Source organism: Crinia signifera, chromosome 5 (assembly GCF_055691185.1).
Source record: "Crinia signifera chromosome 5, ASM5569118v1, whole genome shotgun sequence".
Taxonomy (NCBI): domain Eukaryota; kingdom Metazoa; phylum Chordata; class Amphibia; order Anura; family Myobatrachidae; genus Crinia; species Crinia signifera.
The window spans coordinates 188,772,708-188,796,990 of record NC_139221.1 but is presented as its reverse complement, the minus strand read 5'-3'; the positions used below and the strand labels follow the sequence as shown (position 1 = coordinate 188,796,990).

At 41.7% G+C, this 24,283-nt stretch overlaps 1 protein-coding gene across 1 annotated transcript in view; it reads right to left on the bottom strand.

Annotated features, from left to right (window-relative positions):
- Nucleotides 1-24,283, bottom strand: part of LOC146080733 (uncharacterized) — a 535,728-nt gene that overhangs the window by 57,237 nt on the left and 454,208 nt on the right. The window contains exons 30-31 of the mRNA XM_083188326.1: nt 13,733-13,807; nt 3,665-4,000 (exon numbers count right to left, since the gene is read on the bottom strand). Of these exons, the coding sequence (XP_083044452.1) occupies nt 3,665-4,000; nt 13,733-13,807 (411 nt within the window). The remainder of the gene's footprint in view (nt 1-3,664; nt 4,001-13,732; nt 13,808-24,283) is intronic.

Sequence of the window (24,283 nt, the reverse complement as noted above, 5' to 3'; positions counted from 1 at the left end):
TCTGGAGTATATGCAAATTGCAGTCATAAAAACTGAGGAAGCAGACTTTGTGAAAATTAATATTTGTGTAAGTCTCAAAATTATTGGCCATGGCTGTAGTGGCTCACCATGCTCTCAATTTTTGGCTGACATTCAGCCATCAGGGAGAGAAGCCGGACTGGGATCAGGAATCATATGGGGGAAGGAGATGGGGGGGGGGAGGGGGGGGGGGGAACGGGACAGAGACATAGACAAAGTCCTGGGACATAACAAGGGTATAATCGAGGGTAACTCTCAGGGTGCATCAGGAATGTCATGTAATAAAATGTTATGTTGTAACAGTCACGTTACCCCATTACAGTTCTTAGGTACAGATGATCTTAGTATACGGGAAGGAGGGAAGGACAGAGGAAGAATTCCCAGAACTATAAATAGGGCAGGCAGTGTGCATGGTGGGGAGGCCTGTAGAGAGTCTATTGAAGGGGATAGGGGAAAGAATAAGCTAGTAAAGAATTCAAATGGGTCCTGGGGTGAAACTAATCACAATATTAGAGCCATATCTAAAAATAAACAAATTAAAATGCTTACTGGCTAATGCAAGAAGCTTAGTGAGTAAAATCGGGGAGCTAGAAATGGTTATCAGTAGGGACGACTACGACATCATTGGTATTACAGAAACATGGTGTTATGAGTCACATGACTGGGCATTAAACATGGAGGGATATACACTCTACAGGAAAGACAGGGAAAATAGAAGGGGCGGGGGTGTATGCCTATATGTAAATAATAACTTAACATCATGTGAGAAAAATATGAGCACAGACCTGGAAGAAGACAACTCGGAGACAGTGTGGGCAGAGATAACCGACAATAATAAAAAACAAAAAAACTAAATTATAATAGGGGTACGCTATAGACCACCAAATATAAACGAAAGGGAAGAGTCTCTTCTTTTAAACCAAATCAAACAAGCATCAAATCAGGGTCAGGTATTAACTATGGGGGATTTTAATTTACCCGACATTGATTGGGAAAACGAAACAGGTAAATCAGCAAGAAGCAATGGGTTCTTAAGCTTACTTAAAGACCAGTTTATTACACAAACGGTAGAAACTCCAACTCGTGATGAGGCACTCTTGGACTTAGTATTAACAAATAACACAGACGTTGTTTCAAACACAAAAGTAATTGAAAAATTAGGGAACAGTGATCACAATTATGGTTTCAATGGAAATCAACTTCAGTAAATTACATCAAAAAGGAGCTGCAAAAATACTAAACTTCAGAAAAGCGAACTTTGAATTATTCAGGGAAGCCCTAACAGGAATTGGGTGGGAAACAGTTATGGAGGGAAAAAATGCAGAGGAAATGTGGGATACTCTAAAAAAAGGTGCTTGATTCACTAACTATTGAATAATACATTCCTAAAGTAACTAAAGGTAAATTCAACAAAAAAAAAAGCCACCATGGTTGGACAAAAAAGTAAGGTCAGCTATCAACAATAAAACTAGAGCCTTTAAATTCTATAAAAATAACTTGAATGAGGAGGCGTTTGCAAAATACAAAAAAATCAAACAAAACTTGTAAAGCGGTAATCAAAGCAGCTAAAATATTATATGAAGAGTGCATAGCCACTGAAAGCAAAACAAACCCAAAGAAGTTTTTTAAATACATAAATAGTAAACGTTTAATTAAGGAAAACATAGGCCCACTAACTGATACTAGTGGAAAAAATGTTACTGAGGACAAGGGAAAAGCAAAACTGTTAAATGAGTTCTTCTCATCAGTATTTACTAAGGGAGAGCAGACTGTGGAACGAACATTTAACAAAAACGGGACAAATAAGCCAGATCTCATTGTGGATTTCACACCGAAGGAAATAATACTGAGGCTAAGCAAACTCAAAACAAATAAATCACCAGGGCCAGATGGGATTCATCCGAGGGTATTAATGGAATTAAGGGATGAACTAGCTACCCCCCTACATTATATCTTTAGCAAGTCACTATCGTCAGGTATAGTACCAAAAGATTGGAGAATAGCAGAGGTAGGGCCAATATTCAAACAAGGAAAAAAGGAAGATCCCGCTAATTACAGACCTGTTAGTTTAACATCAATTGTGGGTAAACTATTTGAAGGATGTTTAAGGGATGGTATCCAGGAATATTTAGACCATCACCGTCTACTCAGTACTTACCAACATGGGTGTGTGAAAAATCGTTCATGCCAAACTAATCTACTAGGGTTCTATGAAGAGGTTAGCAAAAACCTTGATAATGGAAATGCTGTAGATGTGATTTTCCTAGATTTCGCTAAAGCATTTGATACTGTCCCACACAAGAGATTGATTAATAAAATGGAGAACCTAGGATTGGGTGAAAATATCTGCAGATGGGTAGGGAATTGGCTATGTAATAGAGAACAAAGAGTGGTTGTGAATGGTGCCGTATCAGATATGATACCGGTACTAAGTGGAGTGCCCCAGGGTCCGGTTTTGGGGCCCATTTTGTTTAACATTTTTATTAACGATATTGGGATAGGGTTACTCAGCAATGTATCCATCTTTGCGGACGATACAAAACTTAGCAAAGTCATTAAATCATCAGAAGATGTCACCATGCTTCAAAATGATCTTGCAATTCTAGATGAGTGGGCAAAAAAGATGAGGTTCAATGTAGATAAATGTAAGGTTATGCACCTTGGGAGACACAACCATTGTGCAAGTTACAACCTTAGCGGAGAGGAACTGGGTAATTCCATACTTGAGAAGGATCTAGGAGTCCAAATAGACAGCAAACTGGGATGTAGTGCCCATTGTAATGTAGCTACAAAAAAGGCCAACAAAATTCTGGCATGTATTAAGAGGGGAATGGAAACTAGGGACTCAAAGGTAATTATGCCACTGTATAAAGCATTGGTGAGACCTCACCTAGAGTACAGAGTGCAGTTCTGGGCCCCACACTAAAAAAAGGGCATCATAGAATTAGATAAAGTCCAAAGGCGAGCAACAAAGCTTATTAGGGGAATGGAGAATTTAAGCTACGGGGAGAGATTAAGCAATTTGGGACTATTTACATTGGAAAAGAGACGTTTAAGGGGGGACATGCTCAACATGTACAAGTATATCAAGGGCCAATATAAGGAACTGTCACACGCCCTCTTTTCTACTAGAAAGGAATCTAGGACACGAGGGCATGAGTATAGATTAGAAGAAAAAAGATTTAATTCAGCTAGTAGAAAGAATTTCTTTACGGTCAGAACAGAGAGGTGGTAACGGCTGGCTCATTAAATGCGTTCAAGGCAAAGTTGGACAAACATTTACTGGAGAAAAACATCCATGGGTACAAATAAGAAATATAATCTGTCTGTAAAATATCAGAACCTACCAAATCAGCAATGGATATCAATACCAGGTTGAACTAGATGGACGCAAGTCTTTTTTCAGCCTTACCTACTATGTAACTATGTAACATTATATATAACTATATGGTACATTTCCTTTCTATTTTTATTAAAGCTTTGCGAATACTTAATTGTTACAAATGGTACATCTTGTCACAGATTAACAATGGCTGCAGATTTTATTGGTTTTCCATTTTAAATGGGAAAAATAATATAATAATCACATAAACACCCCAAAATAAAAGCAATTAATCTTCCTACATTTTAATCAAAAAATTATTACCTTTTAAAGCTGGGTTTGTAGTAGTTATTTTGTTCAATGTTGAAACTACTTCTGAAACATCCATGGTCTTGATACTTTCAAAAAATTGAGCAGTAACCTTATCCTGTGCCACAGGCAAGTTTGATCGTACAGCTCTTTGTGAGGCTTGATTTAACAGTTCATGTGGAAACGGAGCTCTCGGAGGGGCAGAACCAGTCCTTTTAGGCTGTGCCATGGAGTTGAACGGCTGGTGTTGAGACATGTGCTGTGATTGTCCACTGGAAAATGGATACCTAGCTTGTGTAATGGGAGCAACTCCGTTTAAGTTGATAGAAGGAAAACTCTGCTGTTTAAGTTCTGTAAAGAAAAAAAAAATACAAACAAATATGAATACAGGTATTTCTGAAGAGAAAAAACAGAACTCAGAAGTTCATGCCTTGTGCGATTTTCCTTCTAACACTAATATAAGTCTCACATTAAAGTCTCTCACTGAGGGCTAGATGTATCAAGCTTCAAAAAGTGATAAAGTAGAGCGTGATATACAACCAGCTCCTACAGTACCTGTCATTTTTCAAACTCAGCCTGTAACATGACAGCTAGGAGATGATTGGCTGGTTGTTTATCACTCTCCATTTCATAACTTTTTGAAGCTTGATACATCTGGCCCTTAATGACAATATTAGACTTGAGAAGTGACCTGGCCAGTCGCAGCCAGAAAGCGGTTTCTTGAGAACTGCTGGGGCTCTGAACACAGTAGTTTGAGCCATATAACAGTTATATTTTGGTGAGCGCCACCTCCTGTCTTCATTGCTTTTAAATGATAAGGGCAGCACCTTGACACTTGCTACTTTCGCAATATTTACAACGCTTGGACAGGGATACCCATATAATATTTAAGTGACAATAAAACCTCAATTGTTATTATACAGCTGTGGGCCTATATTGAAGTGGGCCGTTTTAAAGTGTTATTAGACAGATCATCAGCTTCTTTTGATTCATCTGACCCCTCCTCTTTCCTGGTCTCCAACAGGTAAAAAAAATTCACTGCAGAGCATTACACTTTTTGTGTGGGATTGTCTTATATAACTGACTAGTTAAAATATAAACCAAATATCTGATCCGTATAACTCACAACAGTACCTTGCCTGTATGCAGTGAGGCATTTATTTTTTATTCTAAATTATATATAGTATCCTGGAATGCCAGAACTGTTTTTGTAAGCCCCTATTATTGTTATGTATTGCAGGGGGTGGGGACTGAGTGAGTAGATTCCAATTATTGGGAATTGGGAACCCATGCATTGTTAGAGTATTTTGGTTCTCATTGCATACGGCTGTGGGCGGATAGGCTGTGGGCCGTTTTAAAGTGGGAAAACTGAATCATAACTACAGCGTTATGCCAAAGTGACACCGAAGGAGACCACTCTTTCAAAACTCTGCACCGTACAGACCAACGTTAGCAAATGTACGTGATTTACATTAGTGTCTTAAAAACACTATAACTGCTAATCTGTATTTTGCACATTGCATAACCAGTGTTGTATTGTTAATGTGTTTCTAGCCTTTGTAGTACCTGTATGAAGCTGTGTTCAGTGAGGCATAATTTATTGGATTCTATTTTTTTTGCCTAGTGTTTATTTAACCCAGGCTAATTTATGTCCTTTGATTAGCTGTTCATGTGACCTCAGCTGTAGGCTCTCTTAATTAGACCTGGTATATTTGCTCACATAGATGGAAGTTCTCTAATACCCCTTTTACACCGCCGAAAAATCCGGGTCAGCGGCGGGTCAGACCCGGATCTTCAGCAGTGTAAATGCCTAACGCCGTGTCCCTTTACACGGGACTTCTACCCAGGTCCTGACCTGGGTAGAACACGGCTAGGACCTGGGTAGAGGGCGGTGTAAATAAGAACGCCGGGTCGGATGACCCGGCTCCCATTTACATGAATGGGGAACGTCCAACCTGCGGACCACAGCGTCCGCAGGTTGGACGGGTTGTCAGCCTGACAATGACAGCCTCTCCAAGCACCGGTGGGGGGGGGGGGGGGGTGTTGCGGGCCGGGCTGTCCGCCCGGTGTAAATTGCACTAAACGCCGGGTCGCACCCGGCTTGAACCTGGGTCTAAAAAAGCCGGGTGCGACCCGGCGTTTTGGTGTAAAAGGGGTATTAGTGAGAAATTACAAAGTGGGAATTACTCATACATAGCAGTTAAAAAAAAAAAAACTACAACTGAAAAACATTGAACAACTTCAAGCAAGGTAAATACAATACTTTTACACAATATTACTATACTTATCCACTCTACTTAGCCCTATCTCTAACATACACCAATCACATCATGCTCACCAAACTGTTACTTCTCATTTCATTACATGGAATACTTACCAAACCTCAACCATCCTATAATCTCCCTGACACTCACCACTCAGTACACATTGCCTCTTCCATTATTCACTCCCCTCTTCTAAACACTCATGAGCTCTTTACTTCTCTACGTGTACTTTCACATCCACATCCCAACACCAATACAAAAAAACACGAACATCCACCTATATCTATCTCTCCTTTATAATCTTATTAGCTGGTGACATATCACCAAACCCAGGCACCAACCACCTGTCCCACTCAGATTTTACTGGTTGCAAGCCTAGAAATTTAGCTAACCTCATAAATATCACATGCCTCCCACCACACACCAAACAACTTAAATGTGCCCTAATGAATGCACGCTCTGTTTGCAATAAATTAACATCCATCCATGACCCCTTCATTTCTCATCCAACCTGATGGCCATTACAGAAACATGAATCACACAATCAGACACGGCCTCGCCTGCAGCACTGTCACATGGTGGTTTCCACTTCACTCATACCCCCAGGCCTGGTAACTGTAAAGGAGATGGGGTTGGTATATTACTGTCACAAGCCTTCACATACTCAGTTCTACCACCAGTTCCTTCACTCACATTTACATCATTTGAAGTTCACTCTACTAGGGTTTTTTCCCTTTTCTCTCTGCGTGTTGCTGCTATCTATCGCACACCTCGGCTTCCCAAAACTCCATTTCTAGAAGACTTCTCTGCCTGGCTCCCCCATTTCTTATCCTCTGACATCTCCACTATCATCCTGGGTGACTTCAATATTGCTATTGACAGTCCACCATCTTTGCATGCTTCCAAATTCCTCTCTCTAACCTCCTCTTTCGGTCTCTCCCAGTGGTCCTACACCAGGCTAGGCTCAGTCTCTGATTTTACTAACACTCCCTTCCCTCTCTCTGATCACAATGTCATTACCCTCTCGCTCTCCTCCATTACCCCAAGCTCACTGACACTGAAATCATGCAAGCCTACCCTAACCCGCAGAAATACTAATGCTATTAATTTTCTACAACTTTCCACCTCCCTGCAACAACAGCTCTCACTAATTTCTACATTTACCTCTCCTGACTCTGCTGTTTCCCACCTCTACCAGACTCTTGAAACAGCCCTTGATGAAGTGGCTCCAGCTACCCAATACACCCCACGTAGGCTTAGATGCCAACCGTGGCACTCCAAAACAACAAGACAACTACGAAATCAGTCACAAAGTAGAACGCCAATGGCGTAAATCTCGTAGTATGACTGATTTAGTCCCATATAAGACTAGCTACCACTCCTACTGAAATGCTTTGGACACTGCCAAACAAACATAAATAAAGAAACATTGTGTGACATTTATTAGAGATCGATGTTGGGTTTTTGGCGATTTTTATCGCAAAAAACGCAGTTTTTTTCATTTTTTCCCCAAATCAACTACTTAATGGGTGGCGATTTGCAGCATAAATCGCACTTTTTGCCGCAAAATCGCACTTTCTGAAAGTGCGATTTTTTTTAACTCCGGAATTCGCATCTAGATGTTTTCCCCATTGAAAAATATACAATTAGCATTTTTAATGAGATGCGAATTTGGAAATCGCCCAAAAAAAATGGTCTAAACTTCAAAAAAAAAATGTACCTGATCCTGACTGGCGATTTTGTCAGAAACATGGCGATTTTGTCAGAACCATGCACAGATCATTGTGATCTGTGTATGGTTCTTTGGTAAAATATGTGTAAAAGTAAAAAAAATAAAATAAAAAAATAAACGGCGTGGGGTCCCCCCTCCTGTACATAACCAGCCCCGGGCTCATTGAGCCGGACCTGGTTCCAAAAATACGGGGGACAAAAAATCTGGGGGTCTCCCGTATTTTGAAACCAGCACCGGGCTCCAACAGCCCACAGTGTCATGCCACAGCCGGGGGACACTTTTTACACAATGTCCCCCGGCCGTACCATGAGCACCGTGGCTGGTCAGCCTTGGACAGGGTACCTGGAGGAGTGGGGACCCCCCCAATAAAGGGGTGTCCCCCAAGGCTTCACCCGTCCAGGGCTGAAGCCCGAGGCTGTCACCGGCGTCCCTGGCCATTGGACGCCGGCCTGATATGGTTAAATTCACATTCCTAACATTGCTTAATACAGGAGAACTACAAGTGCCAGAAGACCTCCCCCGCATGCTGGGACTTGGAGAACCACAAGTCCCAGCATGCGGGGCATTAATGGGCCCGATGGGACTTGTAGTCCACCTGTAAAAAGAATGTTAAAATAAAACACACACACAGAAAAGTAAAACTTTATTATATACACATCCACACATCTCACTTTTACACCCACATTCTTACCGATCCAGGATCCAGCGCTGGTCTCTCTGCAGCAGAGCCGGACAGCTCGCACTGTCAGCGGGCTGAACCGGCTTTCTCCGATGCAGCTAACAGCTTCTGTCGCGCTGTCCCAGCGCGACACAGGCTGAGAGCATGATTGGGCGATGCGTCTCCATGGAGACGCATAGCTCAGCCCTGATTGGCTGAGCTATGCGTCTCCATGGAGATACATAAGCCGGAGACGCTCTTTTAGCCTCTGTTGCGCTGGAACAACGCGACTGAAACTGTTAGCTGCATCGGAGAAAGCCCGCTGTCCGGCTCTGCATGCGGGGGAGGTCTGCTGGCACTTGTAGTTCTCCTGTATTAAGCAATGTTAGGAATGTGAATTTAACCATATCAGGCCGGCGTCCAATGGCCAGGGACACCGGTGACTGGACGGGTGAAGCCTGGGGGGGGACCCCTTTATTGGGGGGGTCCCCACTCCTCCAGGTACCCCGTCCAAGGCTGAGCAGCCACGGTGCTCATGGTACAGCCGGGGGACCTTGTGTAAATAGTGTCCCCCGGCTGTGGTATGACACTGCGGGCTGTTGGAGCCCGTTGCTGGTTTCAAAATACGGGGGACCCCCAGATTTTTTGTCCCCAGTATTTTTGGAACCAGGACCGGTCCAAGAGTCCGGGGCTGGTTTCAGAAATACGGGGGACCCCTACGCTTTTTGTCCCCCGTATTTTTGGAACCAGGTCCGGCTCAATGAGCCCGGGGCTGGTTATGTACAGGAGGGGGGACCTCACGCCAATTTTTTTTTTTTAATCACAAAATCGCACATTTTCAGGACTAAAAAAAAATCGCACTTTTCATCCCGAAAATCGCCCTCTCTCGCACTTTTCATGCCGGAATACACACCTCATTAAATATGCAAATTCGCGGCAAAAATGCGATTTTAAAAAACGGCGATAAAGGGCGATTTGAGAAAAAAATAGCATTTTCTCAAAAACGGTAAACCCACTAAATCTCGCCCAACGTCTGCCTCTTGCGCCGTATTAAGAATAATGATTTGTCATCAACTGGTATCCCCAGATTATAAATTTAGCCTTGTGATCAAATAGTAATCTCCCTCCATGGAACATCGTTATATAAGAGAAGAACGTGGATAAAATAAAAAAGGAATACTCTTATTTGATACGTAAAGATCTCTCAGTGGTGACCATCCTATGCAATGCATTATAGATATGATAATACTCCCAATGATAGATCCCACGCAATTGCAATGCGAAACGGGTTATCATAACAACACTGATGCCGGACACCAGGTATATGAATACACGCTGACTCCAGTCTCCATGGTGACCATGCCGCTAAACGAAAGAGAACCATTCGGGACACCGTCCGGAGGTATGCCCACCAGCGTACTACCTGATTGGACAGCAGCCTCCAGGAGATTTTCCAGGGGCGCGTCCAGCTTAAACCCTCATGATTGGATCAAATGAGATTTCCTTTGGTATTTAAACCCCTACAGGAACAGAGTCTGGTTGGACCTGAGGAAGCTAATCTGCGAAGCGCGTGTCGGCTAGCGGTGCGCAAGCAGATTGTTGCTCTTTTGTTTATTTTTCATACCATGTATCTTGATTATGTGTGCTAACAGTGTGATGTCATTGAAGCCCTTGTAAGGGCTCTGACTCACAAGCGTGCTCAGAGAATTTACTCAATGTGTGACACTACTGTATATGACACATATGATTAGCAAAGTGCCCTCTTAGGGTTGTGGCTTCCACTTGTATTGATGCAGTGGAACATCCAGATTTAGAAAGAGGGACTTGAAACAGTCATCTAATTATACACATTGTTGAATACACAGGGCACCCCCTATTAAGATTCAAGTGTCTCTGAATATAACATCATTATTCATCCTGTGACTGTTAACATGTATTGTAATGAGTTCTAGACACAAGGAGTTTAAACAGGTCACATGACCCACTCCTACCTGGCATCTGACATAAGGATCTGGCAGCAGTAATTGCATTGATCTAAATAATTGCAATAATTGTACAGATCTAGGTAGCCACACATTGTTCAATTGTGACACACATAAAACATTCAATATATTGGATTACAAAGCAACATCTGCCTGCCACCTTAGTTTTAAATGTGTGAACCCCACCGGTGTATGTTTATTGTTGTTGTTTTTAATATTTTCGCAGCTTTTTAAAATGACAAAATAAAAGTTAAATTTTATTTTTTTGTGGTGCATCTACATAGGACATATCTTTCTTCTTTGGGATTTACTCTACTACCTCGCCTCTTAAACCTATACCTGCACAAGTCATTAAAAATCTATCTCCTGTGCTTATTCCAACCTTAACTAAAATCTGCAATCTCTCACTTGCTACTAGTACTTTTATTTCTCTGCTCAAACATTCAGTGATTACTCCCATTCTGAAAAAAAAAAACACAATTCTGACCCTAACTGCCTCTAACTATCATCCTATCTCTCAGCTCCCATGCCTCTCCAAGCTACTGGAGAGACTTACTTATTCTTCTACATCTTTCTGCTGCGTTTGACACTGTGGATCACACTCTTCTCTTACAAACACTACACTCCCTAAGTCTTAATGATACAGCCCTTTCCTGGTTCACACCTTACCTATCTGAATGCTCTTTCAGTGTTCGGGTTCTCTGGCTCTACTTCCTCTTCACTACCTTTGTCAGTCGGAGTTCTGCAAGGCTCAGTCTTAGGTCCTCTGCTTTTCTCATTCTATACTTCCTCTCTTGGCAAACTAATCAACTCTTTCGGATTTCAGTATCACTTATATGCGGATGATACTCAAATCTATCTATCAACCCCAGAGTTGTCACCATTGGTTTGGGCCGAGTCTTTGAATGTCTATCTGCCATCTCTTGGAAGTCTTCTCGCCAACTCAAACTTAATATTTCCAAAACAGAATTACTTATATTCCCGCCAACTAAGAACAGTTACCATCCTGACATCTCCATCACTGTTGACAACTAGACAATCCACCCTACCCCACAAGCTCGTTGCTTAGGGGTCATCCTCGACTCTGAACTGTCTTTTCTTCCCCACATTCAATCTGTCTCCAAATCATGTTACATGCATCTAAAAAACATATCCAAAATATGACCCTATCTCACACAAGACACTACCAAATCGCTTATCCATGCACTGATTATATCCCACATTGATTATTGCAATAGTCTCCTAACTGGTCTTCCCAAGAACAGACTCTCGCCACTGCAATCCATTTTAAATGCTGCTGCTAGGCTGATCTTCCTTGCAAGACGCTCATCATCTGCTGATCCGCTCTGCCAGTCCCTTCATTGGTTGCCTGTATCTTACGTATTCAATATAAAACACTTCTACTCGCATATAACGCTTTTAACCGCACCAGCTTATATCTCTTTACTTATCACAAAATATCTCCCATCTCGACCACTCCGCTCTGCACATGATCTGTGTCTCTTCTGCACGGATCACTAGCTCCCATTCACTATTACAGGACTTTCATCGTGCTGCTCCCATCCTATGGAATGCATTTCCACGCACAATATGCTCTCCACTAGCCTCCAAACTTTCAAGTGTTCCCTGAAAACTCATCTCTTCAGGCAAGCCTATCATATTTAAGTCCTACACGCATAACCCTCTGAAGCACTTATGTATTATATAGCTTCCCTTCTGGACTTGGTGGGACAGCTATGCTATTACTGATGCCTGTTTCCCTCCTATATCCCTATAGATTGTAAGCTTGCAGCAGGGCCCTCTAACCCCCAAGTTTTCTGTTGTTACCCAGTTTGTTTTATCACTGTCTGCTATTGTAAAGCGCAACGGAATCTGCTGCGCTATATAAGAAACTGTAAATAAATGTAAAATAGATGACTTAATAGCACATTAAAACATATTTATATATCTGAATTGGATACAATAAGTAAGTCTGTATGGGGTGATCCTTGTTTAAGTCCACATTTACGCCCAGATTATCAAAATCACCCATCATGTTTAGTCCCTGGGGACTCCTTCAGGGGTGTTGATATAATTTGTAATGGCTTTTCTTGCTCTTAGGTAGGGGAGAGTGCTGACAGTTGATCCCTGTGAGACATGATCCCTCGTTACAATATCACATTGGAGGAAGTGATTATTTAATTTTGCGATATCATGAAAATGACAGAACAAGCAACTCAACATTATTTGTACTGACTACTGTTAGTTGTACACATGTTTTGAGCAATATTCGATTTGCTATCCTAGCAACTTTTTTGTCATGCATTATAATTTGGGACTGGTGTTAGTGTATTTGTGTTTCTTTGAAAGTGTGTTTGCACGGTTTATTTTTAGTTTTCTATGTTGAAAAAGGTATTTGCTACACTTAATGGAAACTTCATCACGCAGTCAGTTCGGAGACGTGATTCAGGATCATCGCTCCCAACATGAAGACCGGATAGCCAAGTTTTAACTTGAGGGGGCGTGAGGACTGTGGACTCACTATAGATCAGAGATTTTTACTTCAATCATATTGATTTCTGGAACATTCTGAAACATATTTGCATGTTCCTGGTTTCCAGTATACAAGACAGGTTTGTCGAGATTCTTTTCCATACAAACCAGAATGGTACCACTTTCTGGGACAGGGTTATATAAGGTAGGTGGATGACAGCCATAGAGCAGTCATACTTTAGAAGTTGTCAAGTGAGACAAGGATGAAGAAAAGAAGAGGACTCTTCCTGATCCAGCAACCGTGAAGGAGGCTGTTGCAGCCACCAAAGGAGTAAGTGGTAGATTTATTAATCTTGGGGAAGTGATAAAGGGGGAATTTACTAAAGGAAAATTGTAAAAAATAGGTGTATTTGTATCCAGAAATACACTTATTTTAGACATTAAGATGAATGGCAAAATATTTTGGTCTAAACATCATGACATTGAAACTAGCCTTTGTGACCCCAGGATGGAAGACTCTGGGGGTGGGGGGATTGCCACAAGCGATCGGTGCCCATACACGCAAGCCGCATGTGACCGGAGTAGAGTGGGGTACCACATGCAGCCACTGGTGCAGGAAACTGGACGGAGGCTGAGGGATTGACACACATGCTGCAGTTGTTTGTGGGAACGGATTTGGCACCCGCCCAAAATGGACACTGTGGGGGTGGCTTGGCCCGCAAGTCCCCATACATATTGCCGTCACACACCTGCATGTGTATATGTATACAAAAAAACTTTGTTTCCCTCCCTAAATAGCAAAAGATCAATGAGTATGTTGACCATATATTCTTATCCAATGTGATTTATCTTGTGCTATGACATACAAGCGCATTTTTAATTTCTAAATTTACATTAATGATATTTGAGGCAGCACAGTGCTTTACACATTTCTACAATAAAAAGTAGATAAAACACATTTAAAACAAACTTTACCTTGATTATTAAATACTCTTCTGCTCTCAAACCTGTAGTCAAGATTCTGGCGCATTGGATGATGTGATGCAGAATCTATAAAGAAATCAAAAAGTTATCATAAAAAACCCAGATACATACATACATACACTATATATATATATATATATATATATATATATATATATATATATATATACACACACACACACACACATACACATATATATACACACACACACAGCGTTAGGGCGGTCTCCGGCTGGCGTGTCTTCCACCGGGTGTCTCTATAAAGGTATGTGTTTCTGTTATTTTTATTGTGTATAGCCTGATGACGCCGTTGGGGCGTTGAAACGTTGCTGACTGCTATTAAATGCAGATACCTGATTGAATTTTGTATTCTTGGAGTGCCGCACCCCACACTGCACCCTATATGACCTCTTAGTGCGGGCACCCACCAAGCAGCAAAACAGGAGGCTGTGCCGGGTAAGACTGTATATGTGTGTGTATATATATATATATATATATATATATATATATATATATATATACACACATACATACACACACACACACACACACACACACACACACACACAACATGGAAATCTGTGCAAAGTCAGATATTAGATGCAAATCTTGTGCAGCTCACTCCAATGAGGTTTGTTTCCACCTCGTCACATAGATGCATGTAAAAGAAGAAATGAGAAGGAGCGCACACGTGAGCAAAGTGTAAAATAATTTACTAAAAAAGCATATAAGCTCACATACATGTAAGAAAGGAACAAATGGCATATGAGGTAATCACCGCTTCACGGCACACAGCATAAGGGACCCGGACGTAACTCCGATGGAACCAGTACAAGGTGACAGCAGCGGCTTTCTCCAAACACCACGAGACGGACAAGCGGATACAGATCCAGTACGTCAGACGAACACGTCCCAATGCGTTTCGACATAGGACTTAGTCAGGAGGCGTGTCGGAGGTAAGTATGGTACGAAATATATAGTTGATGTAAAGCGAAGATTAAACTCATTAATATTGATTTTATCAACAAATTCATTAAACAGTGTTTCCTCGCCCTCCCAGACAATGACGATATCGTCAATATAACGATGGTAACTAATAATATTACTTTTATAAACCTGAGTGATTTCTAAATTACACTCCTCCCATTGGCCTAGGTACAAGTTAGCCAGGCTGGGCGCATAAGGCGTACCCATCGCTACTCCGCATCGTTGGGTAAAAAATTCACCCTGGAACACAAAGATGTTATTAGTCATTACGATTTTGATACTCTCAATAATGAATTCACGGAAAGTATCACTAATGGTACTATCTTTATCAAGAAAATACCTAATGTCGCATAACCCCCCATCATGAGGGATGGAGGTGTATAGCGCCTCTACGTCAATAGTACACCACATGTATGAATCTTTCCATTCAAAGTTTTCCAAAAACATCAGGATTTGTGTCGAGTCTTTAGTGTAAGAGGCAAGTTTGCAGACATATTTCTGAATTTGGAGGTCAATGAACTCAGAGAGATGGGAAGTCGCCGAATTTATTCCGGCGACAATAGGGCATCCAGGCGGTTTGATTAGCCGTTTATGGATTTTGGGCATAAAATAGAATAGTGCCAAAGGAGGATTCTCATTAAAGGATGCTGTTCGTCCAATCTTCAACATCTCTCTTTTAAAGCAGTGGAGCATGTCACCCTTGATGAACGAGGGGGTGATATTCTTGCGAAACTCAGCAAGAGGGAAACAGATTGGATATATACCCTCAACACCCTATCCCCTGCTGGGCTCAATGAGGGTGTGGATATTGTACCCTTTCTGCATTAAAGGTGGCTGTGGTGATGTCTCCCATTAGGCTGGCGTTGCTGTCGGGCTAACGCTCCTTCGCCATACCGTTAATGGTTGTTCATTACCGCTGCTACTATGCAGAGCAATGTCCACACCTGGTTAGAGTATTATTGTAAAATGTCATTTTATTGTTGTATCTAATTATCTCTCTTTTGTCTCTCTTTTTTCTCATCCCTATATAGTGAGTTAAAAATAGTTCTATATTTTAGGTCTACTTATGCATATTAATTGATAGTTTGTGCTTTAATACGTATTCTCTGTATTTATATATGACTTTATCATTGTTGATTATATATGCTTGGTGTTTTGCTTGTGATTGCTAAACACCTAAATTGATTTTTACTATTATTGTGTTATTTTATATTGTAACTTCAGCCGGCGATTGATATTTTTCTCGCGGGTTTGAATTTGTTAAATAAATTTGATTTTTAGATGTTCTGTGTATGTATATATATATATATATATATATATATATATATATATATATATATATATATATATATATATATATATATATAGGGTGTAGGGAAGAAACGCACACTCCTAGTAGAGGTATCAATCAGGGTGCCAGGACGATAAATCAATATTGTATATCAATCCCCAGATAGAACAGTCCAAACTAGAGACAGACAGGTCCAGCACACCTCAGCATGTCACATGCAGTAAAATCATTTAATGAAGCAAATAAGCAGTACAGGGTTTCATTATACTTAGCATCCGTGGCAGTAGCTGAAGACAGCAGTATAATTTTATATCCACAGGCATAGCCCTGACGGGCCGTTTCGGTGTCCAACCACCTTCATCATAGGGCATCAGCCATATAATGAAACCAGCCTCAATATATAGTGAAATCACACCTGAATAACATATAAACGCAATTACCTAAGTGCCTGGTCCTCCCATTGCCTCTCCTGCAGCTCCAGCATGTGTACTCGGTGTCCCGGAAGTGATATCAGGACCCGGAACTAACATGCACTGCCTCAGTGTTCAGGGAGGCAAGAAAGGTTCCTAGGCGCAGGATGTGTACATCCGGTTGCCAGGACAACGCAGCTCAGCAGCACAAACTACAGGCAGCAAAGTCTCTAGCTGAACAGACTGCAGAAATCTGCAATAGTGTGGCGAAAATGCCACAAAGTGGATGCATTGTCCACTGTAAGCCAAAATGGACCTTAAATGCTGTCTCTTAACTGTGCCAAAAAAAACGTTGTCATGGCAACCATAAACACACCCCCAACAAAATACATAAAAATAGAAAAATACCAGCACCAAAAATATACATAAGAAAAAGAGAACTATATACAAAGGCAATTGATCTAGTAAGCACATAATAGCAATCGCTCATATTTGGTCAATCAAGAACAATATTAGATCAATATTAGATCAAAGGAATCAAATGTCGGGTCTATAATTAAAGAAATACCGCCAAATTAAGCTCCTCATTTAAGCCTAAGGGCGCCATAGATTGAAGCGTGTATGTCCAGTAACTTTCCCTTTGAAGCAACAAGTTATGCCTATCCCCACCCCTCCTTAATGGTGGAATGTAGTCAAATGGGAGAAACCGAAAGTCACTCAAGCGGTGTCCCTTGAGGGCAAAGTGCCTGGCAACAGGTGGTGTGTTGCCATCCATTTTGAGCAGAGCTTTATTTATTGATGAGCGATGCATATTAATCCGCTCTTTAAGCATCCTAATGGTTTTACCCACGTATATCTTGTTGCATGGGCACTGTATAATATATACAGTATATTTGGTGGTACAGTCCATCCGGTGCTTAAGATAATATGTCTGCTTCGTCAGTGGATGCTGCCAACTACTGCCACTAAGTATATATTTGCAATTGACACAGCCTGTACATTTTTTGGCGCCTGTGCCAGTGTTCAGCCATGTTGCTCTTGCCACTGGTTTCGGGCCCACATCTGTGGTAACCACTTGCTGTTTGATATTAGAACTCCTTTTATAGCAAAACATCGGAGTATGCTCACAGTATTCGCCAATGACAGGATCGGTCTTCAGTATATGCCAATGCTTCATAATGGCACCCCTCAACACCCCTGAATTGATGGAATAGGTGTTGGGAAACAGGAGTTTGGTCTCCTTGGCACATTTTACTCGTGTTGTCAGCAACTCCTCCCTGTTAAGGGCTAGGCACCTCTCTTTAGCCGATTGTACCTCGGTGGGATTGTATCCGCGAGCCACAAAGCTTTGTCCCATCTCGTTCAAAGTGTTAGTCAGATCTCTCCTGTCGGACGTGATCCTGGCTGCTCGCACCAATTGCGAGAACGGCAGTCCTCGTTTTAGGGGTTGGGGATGGAAACTTGTTGCCAGTAACAGATTGTTTTTATCCGTGGGTTTCCTATATAATGTTGTTTTGAAACCCTCAGGTGTCTTCGACACCAACACATCTAGGAAGTTAAGCTGGTCTACACTACTAGTGCATGTAAATCTAATAGACCCGACATTTGTATTAAGCCTGTCCAGGAAGCCATCCAGTTCCCCCTGAGATCCAGTCCACACTATGAACAGGTCATCTATAAATCGTAGATAAAATGCAATAAAATGAGAAAAATCTGGATCCGCCATAATATGTGTCTTTTCAAAATCATACATAAATAGATTGGCATACGATGGGGCCATGTTGGACCCCATCGCAGTCCCCTGCAACTGTAAATAAAAGGCGTTATCAAACAGAAAATAATTTTTATGCAAAATGAATCCGATGAGCAATAACAAAAAATCAATCGGTGGACCTGCATAGTGTGGACTGGATTCCAGGCATCTTCTGATGGCCGCCATTCCTTCATCGTGACCAATATTGGTGTAGAGCGAAGTGACGTCAAGCGTCACTAAAATACACTCTTGTGATGGCATGCCAAACTGGTTAAGCCTATTCAAAAAATGAGTTGTATCCCTGAGCCAGTATGGTGTGTTCTGTACCACATCCTGTAGGAAATAATCCACAAACTGTGATACAGTGACCTGTTCATAGTGTGGACTGGATCTCAGGGGGAACTGGATGGCTTCCTGGACAGGCTTAATACAAATGTCGGGTCTATTAGATTTACATGCACTAGTAGTGTAGACCAGCTTAACTTCCTAGATGTGTTGGTGTCGAAGACACCTGAGGGTTTCAAAACAACATTATATAGGAAACCCACGGATAAAAACAATCTGTTACTGGCAACAAGTTTCCATCCCCAACCCCTAAAACGAGGACTGCCGTTCTCGCAATTGGTGCGAGCAGCCAGGATCACGTCCGACAGGAGAGATCTGACTAACACTTTGAACGAGATGGGACAAAGCTTTGTGGCTCGTGGATACAATCCCACCGAGGTACAATCGGCTAAAGAGAGGTGCCTAGCCCTTAACAGGGAGGAGTTGCTGACAACACGAGTAAAATGTGCCAAGGAGACCAAACTCCTGTTTCCCAACACCTATTCCATCAATTCAGGGGTGTTGAGGGGTGCCATTATGAAGCATTGGCATATACTGAAGACCGATCCTGTCATTGGCGAATACTGTGAGCATACTCCGATGTTTTGCTATAAAAGGAGTTCTAATATCAAACAGCAAGTGGTTACCACAGATGTGGGCCCGAAACCAGTGGCAAGAGCAACATGGCTGAACACTGGCACAGGCGCCAAAAAATGTACAGGCTGTGTCAATTGCAAATATATACTTAGTGGCAGTAGTTGGCAGCATCCACTGACGAAGCAGACATATTATCTTAAGCACCGGATGGACTGTACCACCAAATATACTGTATATATTATACAGTGCCCATGCAACAAGATATACGTGGGTAAAACCATTAGGATGCTTAAAGAGCGGATTAATATGCATCGCTCATCAATAAATAAAGCTCTGCTCAAAATGGATGGCAACACACCACCTGTTGCCAGGCACTTTGCCCTCAAGGGACACCGCTTGAGTGACTTTCGGTTTCTCCCATTTGACTACATTCCACCATTAAGGAGGGGTGGGGATAGGCATAACTTGTTGCTTCTAAGGGAAAGTTACTGGACATACACGCTTCAATCTATGGCGCCCTTAGGCTTAAATGAGGAGCTTAATTTGGCGGTATTTCTTTAATTATAGACCCGACATTTGATTCCTTTGATCTAATATTGATCTAATATTGTTCTTGATTGACCAAATATGAGCGATTGCTATTATGTGCTTACTAGATCAATTGCCTTTGTATATAGTTCTCTTTTTCTTATGTATATTTTTGGTGCTGGTATTTTTCTATTTTTATGTATTTTGTTGGGGGTGTGTTTATGGTTGCCATGACAACGTTTTTTTTTGGCACAGTTAAGAGACAGCATTTAAGGTCCATTTTTGCTTACAGTGGACAATGCATCCACTTTGTGGCATTTTCGCCACACTATTGCAGATTTCTGCAGTCTGTTCAGCTAGAGACTTTGCTGCCTGTAGTTTGTGCTGCTGAGCTGCGTTGTCCTGGCAACCGGATGTACACATCCTGCGCCTAGGAACCTTTCTTGCCTCCCTGAACACTGAGGCAGTGCATGTTAGTTCCGGGTCCTGATATCACTTCCGGGACACCGAGTACACATGCTGGAGCTGCAGGAGAGGCAATGGGAGGACCAGGCACTTAGGTAATTGCGTTTATATGTTATTCAGGTGTGATTTCACTATATATTGAGGCTGGTTTCATTATATGGCTGATGCCCTATGATGAAGGTGGTTGGACACCGAAACGGCCCGTCAGGGCTATGCCTGTGGATATAAAATTATACTGCTGTCTTCAGCTACTGCCACGGATGCTAAGTATAATGAAACCCTGTACTGCTTATTTGCTTCATTAAATGATTTTACTGCATGTGACATGCTGAGGTGTGCTGGACCTGTCTGTCTCTAGTTTGGACTGTTCTATCTGGGGATTGATATACAATATATATATATATATATATATATATATATTTTTTTTTTCTGTACGATTTGAACATCCATCGCTTGATGTGAATTGTTTACAGCTGCCAAAGATTCCAGCTAATCAGCCTACTATATATTCCGTACCATACTTACCTCCGACACGCCTCCTGACGAAGTCCTATGACGAAACGCGCGTGGGCGTGTTCATCCGACGTACTGGATCTGTATCCGCTTGTCCGTCTCGTGGTGTTTGGAGAAAGCCGCTGCTGTCACCTTGTACTGGTTCCATCGGAGTTACGTCCGGGTCCCTTATGCTGTGTGCCGTGGAGCGGTGATTACCTCATATGCCGTTTGTTCCTTTCTTACATGTATGTGAGCTTATACGCTTTTTTAGTAAATTATTTTACACTTTGCTCACGTGTGCGCTCCTCATTTCTTCATATACATACATACATATATATATATATATATATATATATATATATATATACACACATACAGCGATGCCCAAAAGCTGACAATGACACAAGTATTGGTTTTCACAGAGTTTGCTGCTTCAGTGATTTTAGACCTTTTTGTCAGATGTCACTATAGTATACTGAAGTAAAATTACAAGCATTTCATAAGTGTCAATGGCTTTTATTGACAATTACTTTAACTTTATGCAAAGAGTCAATATTTGCAGTGTTGACCCTTCTTTAAGATCTTTTCAATTCACCCCGGCATGCTGTCAATCAATTTCTCTGCCAGATACTGACTCATGGCCACCAATTCTTGCCTAAGCATGCCTGAAGTTGCCAGAATTTGTGGATTTTTGTTGGTTCACCCATCTCTTGAGGACAAGTTCTCAATGTGAATAAGTTTTGGAGAGTTTCCTGGCCATGGACCCAAAATTTTGATATTTGGTTTCCCAAACCACTTAAGTTATCACTTTGGGCTCCATCATGCTGGAGAAGGCATAGTTCGTCACAAAACTGTTCTTGGATGGTTGGGAGAAGTCGCTCACGGAGGATGTTTTTCTAGCATTCTTTATTCATGTCTGTGTCCTTAGACAAAATTATGAATGAGCTCACTCTCTTGGCTGAGAAGCAACCCCACAGATGAATAGTCTCAGGATGCTTTACTGTTGTCATAAACTATTGAACTGCTCCCTTGAAGCTCTTAATGATCCGATAAATGGTTGATTGAGATGCACTCTTACTAGAATAAATATCCTTACCTGTAAAGCACTTTATGTGCAAAGCAATGATAACTGAAAATGTTTTCTTGCAGGTAAGCATGGTTAACAGCATAAAAACAATGATTTCACGCACCATCCTCCTTTTAAAGCTTCCAGTCCGTTATTCTAACTCAATCAAAATGAGAGTGATATTCAGCCTTTTCCTCATCAACACTCTTACCTGTGTTAACAAAAGAACCACTGACCTGATGTTAGCAGGTACTTTTGTGGCAGGGCTGAAACGCAGTGAAAATGTTATTGTGATTTAGGCCCTAATTCAAGTTGGCTTTGTAAACTGAGAACATCGCTGCTTTACGAGTGGCTGAGATGCCTCCCCGCCAGAATCCACTCGGTACTCATTTGATGACCGACAACTATAGAATGATTTCTCCTGGCTTCGCAAATTAAAGTCAGGCTCAATTGACTTTTATTTACAAGTCCTGTGATGTCAGCCGCCCGCCCCTGGCCTGACCACGTACTCATGGGAATGCTCAGCGGTTTCATGGGGACACCCATAAAACGCTTGCCGTTCCCATGGGTGAGCCCTATTCGCTATATATCGCATGGAATATATTGCAGGATGTTTGACTGGCATTTCCAGTTCCTCTAGCCCCATTATTCAGCCCATCAGATATATCTTCTGGTACAATTGTATACTATAAGATAGATCTCATGTGATTTATCATGGTTTGATTAATCGCATGAGATATATCTTATGCAAAAACGACACCAATGTACAAAAATCGGATGGATCAATCACAGGAAGGTCCAGGGGGATTTCAAGGGTCAGACATATCATTGGAGTGTATATGCAAGTACAATAGAGACCCATAAGGAATTGAAGGAACCCAGTGAAACCAGTAGGGAAAACTTGGTGAAGAACCAAAACCCAGCACAACTCTGCATGAGGGAGGTAAGGCAGTCCCACAGCCTGCTTTAGAGAAACTAATTATTGGTAATTGACTAAAAATCATCTTTTCTCTTTCAGCAAGGCTGGTGGGACACTGGACCAAGGGATGTTCAACAGTCACCCCCAGAGGAGGGAATGCTCAGTCTACCTGACCCTACTCCCAAAACAATCATCACTGTGGTCTAAACAGTCAAACAGTAAAAACAAGCAAACATGTGGACAGAAGATCTATTCCGTCAAACCTTTGTGTTACAACACCCACAAAGTCGCTGCCGACCTAGCTGTCACCTGACCTGGGCATGGTTGCGCTTTGAATAGGTTTGAGTGATGACCAGGCCGATCCAACATGCAATGGTCTGCTCTGTAGCATGCCTACCATGTTATGCGCATCGTAGAAAACATGCTGTTGAACAGACTTCTGAGTCTCTATACAGGGTGCGTATGAAGGAGATGAATCAAACAGGGATTGAGAATATGTGTAATACCGTGAACAAGTGGTCCCAGTGAACCACATCGAACGCCTTCTCGGCTTCAAGCGACAATATCACTGCTGGGTCATCCGACATGTCACCCTGGGAGAACTGTATTACTGATAGTACCTTTCTACTATTGGTGACCGGCGTGGAAGACGAAATTGTATCTCTACGCCATTAATGTTTTATGACCGTCTTTTACGCAATTTAATCACGCCACTTGCATCTCCATAGCTTTAAGATAGCGACCAAGAACGGACTTGAAACATTAATGGTTGAATTGTAATGGCATGTCCCCTTTCATGTGTTTCTATGTAACTCCCCAAGTATTGGAATCTGATCATCCATACTACACCCTAGTTTGTTGTCTATTTGGACTCCTAGAGTCTTTTCGAATACTGAATTACCCAATTCATCCCCTCTTAGGTTATAACTAGCACACTGGTTATGTCTCCCAATGTGCATGACCTTGCATTTGTCCACATTGAACCTCATCTTCCACTTTTTTGCCCACTCATCTAGATTGTCAAGATCATTTTGAAGCGTGGTGACATCTTCTGATTATTTAATAACTCTGCTCAGTTTTGTATCGTCCGCAAAGATGGATACATTACTGAGTAACCCCATCCCAATATCGTTAATAAAAATGTTAAACAAAATGGGCCCTAGAACCGAACCCTGTGGCATGCCACTTAGTACTGGTATCATATTTGAAATGGTACTGTTCACGACCACTCTTTGTTCTCTATTACACAGCCAGTTCCCTACCCACCTGCAGATATTTGCCCCTTATCCTAGGTCCTCCATTTTATTTATCAACTTCTTGTGTGGTACGGTGTCGAAGGCTTTAGCAAAATCTAGGAAAATCACATCTACAGCATTTCCATTATCAAGGTTTTTGCTAACCTCTTCATAGAAACCAAGTAGATTAGTTTGGCATGAACAATTTTTACGAACCCATGCTGGTTATTACTGAGTAAACTATGAAGGTCTAAATATTCCTGGATACCATCTCTTAAAAATCCTTCATATAGTTTACCCACTATTGATGTTAAACAGGTCTATAATTAGCAGGATCCTCCTTTTTTGAATAATGGCACTACCTCTGCTATTCTCCAGTCTTTTGGTACCTTTCCTGATGATAGTGAATTATCAAAGATATAATGTAGAGGGTAAGCTAATTTCTCCCTTAATTCCATTAGTACCCTAGGAT